At 29.1% G+C, this 6280-nt stretch overlaps 1 protein-coding gene across 2 annotated transcripts; it reads left to right on the top strand.

Annotated features, from left to right (window-relative positions):
• The first annotated feature begins 1280 nt into the window (after positions 1–1280).
• LOC129293454 (ABC transporter I family member 17) lies at positions 1281–5222 on the top strand. 2 transcript variants are annotated; one of them, XM_054931443.1, is made up of 5 exons: positions 1281–1482; positions 1571–1903; positions 3188–3375; positions 4222–4476; positions 4826–5222. In XM_054931443.1, exons 1-4 carry the CDS (start codon positions 1467–1469, stop codon positions 4474–4476), a joined length of 792 nt encoding a protein of 263 aa, XP_054787418.1. In that variant the 5' UTR covers positions 1281–1466; the 3' UTR covers positions 4826–5222. The 2 variants fall into 2 exon arrangements, with proteins under 2 accessions (XP_054787418.1, XP_054787417.1); XM_054931442.1 differs by lacking the exon at positions 4826–5222 and having other exon boundaries at positions 1282–1482; positions 4222–4640.
• The last annotated feature ends 1058 nt before the right edge of the window (positions 5223–6280 follow it).

The raw sequence follows: 6280 nt of genomic DNA, 5'->3' as shown, positions 1-6280 counted from the left end.
TATTTGGATGTATAAACATTTATGATTTTAGATTGGATTCAAATCCAAAGTCATTTTCTATTACAATTATTTTATAATTTTAAATTATCTTCACACCTTAGTCATTTGAAATCCAGTCATTTCAAATGTATTATTTTCTTTAGGTTTTTACCGTTGATACCTCTTAGTGTCTTTTCTCATTTTTTTTATCTATTAAAAAATAGAGATAAATTTATTGTTCTCAAATTTTTATTTTCATTTCAAATCTCATTTTATGAGATGAGATATGGTCCGATTTTAAATGCATAGATTTCAAATGTAAGATTTAAAATGTGAACTTTTAAATTTTAAATCTAAATTTAAATTCATCAATTTAAATGTTACCTTAAATTATATTTATTACTAATTATCAAATACATGAGATGGGATATGATTTGAGAGAATGTTAAATATTAAAAAAATAATAATAAAATCTCATGGAACTATATAAATGACAATATCATATCTCAAAATGTTATAATTCTATTAAAATTTTTAGGGACTTTTATGTCAATAAATTTTAAATTAAAAATATCATTTTATCTTTATTGACAAGTGATTTTCCATTCAATTCTTGTGATTATTTGAATAAAAGTTATTATTCCTTAAACAAAAGTTATAAATGTGGTTTGTTATTTTGAAAACTTTTTTTTCAATAATTGAAATTTCATTTGATAAATTATGATTTCTTGATCAATTCTTGTAATTCACAAAATAAAAGTTGTTATTTCTTGAGCAAAAATTATGATTGGAATTTTTTTTCAATAATAAAAATTACACTTAACAAATTATGATTTCTTATTCAACTCTTATGATTCACATAATAAAAGTTATTATTCCTTAAACAAAAATTATAATTAAGGCTTATTATCTTCAATATGGGTAAAATAATTTTTTCACTTTAAAATTTATTGACATAGAAGTTCCTATAAATTTTAATAAAATTATAACATTTCAAGAGACTAACTTATCAATTATATAATTCAAAGAGAACTTATTATCTTTATTCCTTAAATATTTGACTTGGACAATGTAGTAGTTTTAAATTTATATGTTAATATTTAATCTTCCTAACTAATTATTGTTTTTAAAATCCTCACCAATATATATAATGTTCTTCAACTCCTTGACTGTAACTTTTCCTATTAAATAATTACAAGATTACATCATGCAGCTAGGGAATGGGAGTGATTGGCCCCTATTTGTCACCTTATAAAATAAAATAACAAACGACTCAGGAAACGATCATATTTTTTTTTTTCCATTGTACGCTGAGAGGGATGGATTAGTGAAGGTGGATGCGGTGGATTCTCTAAAAGAGATCGCAGAAAGAGTGAACTGCCTTGGGGAGGCTGTACCTGAATTCTATTCTGAGCTGAGTTGAGAGCTTTACATAAGTTGAAATCTCCCTTGTTTTCTCAGACAAGCAAGCACGACGCAGTCACGCCATGTCTTCTGATTTGGGTATAATTTCAAACTCTTTCAATACCTTCGTTCGTTTCAGAATCTTTTAGTCTAAATCATTCAAATCGTATGGATTTTGATTCCACAGATGAGTTCCGGGAGCATCTGCTAGTGATAGATGTGGATGCTCAGACTCAGATTGACAAGCCTTCCAAATTTCAGATTCGAAATCTTATCAAAGTCTCCGATGCCGGAGTTCCAATTCTCAGGGGCATTGACTTGGACGTTCCCAACGGCGTGATCCTCGGTGTCGTCGGACCTAGCGGTAGCGGCAAATCGACGCTTCTCAGGGCCTTGAACCGCCTCTGGGAGCCTCCCTCCGGCACCGTCTTTCTCGATCATTCCGATATCTGCGATCTCGATGTTCTCTCCCTCCGCCGTAAGGTCGGCATGCTCTTCCAGCTCCCTGCCCTCTTCGAAGGTGCCTGTTCCTCCATTTGACTTGCGTAACAATTTATTTTAAAAATTAATAATTAAAAAATATAATAATTTTAAAACATTTTCAACGTTCACGTAAACTCAAATATTCGTTACCGTCGCGTAAATTATGTGAGTGTACTTAAGATACACATTGATTTTCTATATCATTTAAACAGTTGAATTTCATATATTTTAAATTTATATTTTACTTAAAATTAATAAATAAATAAATTTATCTGAACTATATAATACAGATACTCAGTGTCTCTACTTATCGTATTCAAGTTCAAATAATTATACCAGGCATAAAAGTTAAACGGTAAACTTATGCGCTGTATTAAGTGTTTAACCGGAACAAAAATGAATTCGCTGTATTTTTACCCCCTGTAACGGATGATCTACTTTTCTTTTTCTTTTTTTTTTTTTTACGTATTACTTCTTTTATAACGAAAAGAGAAAAAAAAAAAACCCCCAAAATTACATGTACATACATACAGTCACATGCAGAATGTCCTCAACATCCAAATTAAACCAAAATAATTTAAATCGTAAATATAAAACTTAAAAGATATTAAAAACCATATTATTCACAACTTTTTATAAATGCGGTTTTTCTTGAGTTTAAGGGGTGTTATTACTAGTTTTTTTTTAAAAAAAAAATTCCACCCATTTGATTAATTAATTTCTTTCTACGCAGCTTTTTTCATTTTTTTTTTAAATTTTAAACGCATTCTCACAAGGTTTCAATGCTTAAAAAATAAATTTTTTTTTCATCCCCAAAAAGTAACTTATTAATTATCCGGTACATCACATAAAAGAAGATGAAGAAGATATTTAGGGCTCTTTTGTTTTTTTTTTTAAGATTTTCTTTTTTTTTTTCTTTTTAGGGCACGTTTGTTTTTTTGTTTTTAAGAATTTTGTTGTTTTTAAAAATAAAAAAATTAAAAACTTATTTGGCTAAGTAATTTTAATTTAGTTGTTTCCAAAAATACTTTTATTTTTAATTTTTTAAAATAGAAACAACTTTAAATTGTTTTCATTTCATTTTTTTATTTTTAAAATACACTATTTAATTATTAAAAATTACAGTTGTTTTAATTAATTTTTATTATAAATCACAATTATTAACCATCTATTTTTATCATAAATTGACTTCCTTTCAGTGAAAATGGAAACAAAAAAGAAGAGAAACAAAAAACCTGTCCCCCAAATCATATAAAGATTATTATGAAGCATATGTTGTTGGATTAATGAGAGATATCATATCAATATCATCCAATTGCAGGCACGGTGGCAGACAATGTGAGGTATGGACCACAACTCAGAGGAAAAAAGCTCACTGATGATGAGGTGCGCAAGTTGCTGACAATAGCAGATCTTGATGCTTCTTTCATGAACAAGAAGGGTTCTGAACTTTCTGTTGGCCAAGCTCAAAGAGTAGCACTTGCCAGGACCTTAGCTAACTCCCCTGAGGTAATAAATGATTTTTGTATTTTCTGAGGCATGTCATTGGGTAAACTGTAAATGAATAGATAATATATATATATATATATATATAAATAATAGGTGAGCCCCATTTTAATTAGGATTAAAGTATATTTTTATTCTGAATTTTTTCTCAAAGAGCAATTTTATTCTTGTATTGATAAGTGGAACAATTTTATTCCTAAATTATTTTTTTGAAAAGCATTAGATATTTTATAGAAGGGTTTTTTTACTACTCAAAAAAATAGTTCTGAAATAAAATTGCCTCACTTATAAATATAAGGATAAAATTGTTTCTTAAAAAAAGTTTAAAAGTAAAAATGCATCTAGGTGCTAGTAGAAGAATTCATGATGTTTAGAAATGGGAATAGTATTCTTTTTCCTATTTTTCTGAAGTTCAACTAAGCATCCGTTTAGTTATTAAAAAAAGAAAATAAAATGAATTGAAAAAATAAAAATAAAAATAAAAATGATCAAAATGTAAATGAGAGATAAGCGAATCATGTTCATAAAGGGAAAGAGTTATTTAATTCATGAAATTCATAAAGAATATGATGATTCTTAAATTCATGGTATACTAGGCATTATTATATTTGCTATTGTGAGAGGTATCGTGATTTAGTTTATTGTTATTTTTATTTTTTTAATTTATTCTATTATTATTATTTCTCGCAGCCAAATTGGCTCTAAATTGTAATTTGATCACAATTACGTTTTGGACCAAAATCAATACAATACCAAAACACGGAAACCAACTCCTGAAAATGATTGAGAAATGACACTGTTTATTTACGGGAGGCTTAACTTTGAAGTACATTATATCATCTTAAAAAGGTTTTACTACTGGATGAGCCAACCAGTGCGCTAGATCCAATATCAACTGAGAACATAGAGGATGCTCTAATGAAGCTGAACAAGAACAGTGGTATGACAGTGATAATAGTCTCTCACAGCATCAAACAGATACAGAGGATAGCTGACCTGGTGTGCCTGCTTGTTGATGGTCAAATTGTTGAAGTTCTGAAGCCTCATCAACTGTCCCAAGCCAAGCATCCCATGGCCCAAAAATTTCTTCAGCTAAGTTCCTAGGTGCCCCATGTAACTCTCCTATTTGCTATTGCAAGTTGCAACCCATTTTAGGAGCCGACATGATTTAATGCTTTTGTCATGCATGTTGAGCTACTCTAAATTGCATACTTGGGATCATTGTGATGAGAAGTACATGCAAACTTAATCTTTTTTAGTTTTCTTAATTTTTAATTTCAACCATATTCTAAGTTATGATTTATGCATTACTTAATAAAAAGTAGGGGATGTGTAAAAATATTATAAATAAGAATGTACATTAGAGTTAAAGGGAAAAACTGAGAATTTTTTACAAACACTATTAGAGTTCAAATATACATATTCTTCAACGGTTGAATGGATTTTGATTTAGATACAACCAGCGATGCCGGGGATGAGTTTGGTGACAAGAATAACCTCTAATCAAAGCTTCTCATCTAAGGCTTCAATTCTTGCATTCTAGCCTCTAATCCACAGACATTCAAGCTTGAAGCTCGTCGTTCTCGCTCTCCTGCTGAAGCCTAAAGCTCGCTGTTCTGAGGTTGTGCTCTTTCACAACACTAATAGAGCTTAAATATACAATTTCCTCAATAGGGAATAAGGACAACATATACTTTTTTACTTCTTCAATCACAACTAACATATAAGCTACTATAACTCTATCCATAAAATATGAAGAATTATATAAATTGTTAAGCTTGTATACTTATTTACTTCATGTGTATGAGAATATTAGTCTTTTTGAAGAATGATAAACAATTATTCCAAAATATCAACTGTAGAATGAATATTGCAGTAATTAACAAAGGGTTAAGGTGCAAAAATGTCTATCAAGTGGTCGATCAAAAGCATCTAGTAGCTTAAAATGTAAAAAAGGAAAAAAAATACTCATAACATTATTAAAGTTAGTGCAAAAGTGATCAAACTGTTAACTTTGCCCTAATGTTATTAGTTTTTGATATTAAATACTGACTGTACTTACCACGTGTCAATTTGCTAACATAGACTGAAAAAAGGGCAAAAATACCTATGAAATCATCAATCAGAAGCATTTAGTAGCTTAAAGTGAGAAAAAAAAGAAAAAGTACCTATTACATTACCAAAGTTGATGCGCAAGTGATCAATCTATTAAATTTTTTAAATATTAATCATTTAGCTGAGATCGAATTAAAAGTTGACTATTCTTTGTTGATGTGCATAAAAAAATATTTTCAAGTAAAATTCTGTGGACATTGATTGGTCATCATGTGAATATCATGTAAAAAATGTCATTTTGACCGAACATTAAGTTAAATCACTTACTTTGTAGTAGTGGCAAAAATCATTTGAGAATTTTAAACCTATCATAAATAAAATTGCTTGAGATTGTGACAATGTTCTTAAAGTAAGCGACGAAAGAGATGTACTTAGTTTTAATTTTTGATTGTGCACAACCTATTTCATTGTGTTGAAAATCAGGTTTTGTAGACAAGAAAAATGAGTGGGAAGGGAGGGAGGGGGTGGGATACGTTAGCAAAAAAAATAATTTGATGGGATACTTCATCAATCAACCTCCGTAGAAATTAATCTGGGAATATATTTTGTTTACACCAATGGAAAAAAATAGTCAATTTCTACTTAAATGTCAACTAAACAGTTAAAATTTAAGCGATTTGATGGATTGATCACTTTTGCACCAACTTTAATAATGATATGGATTTTTTTTTCTTTTTTTCATTTAGGCTATTAGATGCTCTTGACTGACAACTTCATATGTATTTTTGTCCCTTTTTTACTCGACATAAGCAAAGACTAACATGTGATAATCATAGTCAGCATTTAACACCGA

This window comes from Prosopis cineraria, unplaced genomic scaffold (genome assembly GCF_029017545.1).
Source record: "Prosopis cineraria cultivar Desert tree isolate PC_DT_omini unplaced genomic scaffold, ASM2901754v1 PC14, whole genome shotgun sequence".
Taxonomy (NCBI): Eukaryota; Viridiplantae; Streptophyta; class Magnoliopsida; order Fabales; family Fabaceae; genus Prosopis; species Prosopis cineraria.
Note: the sequence above shows the minus strand (reverse complement) of the source record. Positions and strands in the feature narration are given on the sequence as shown.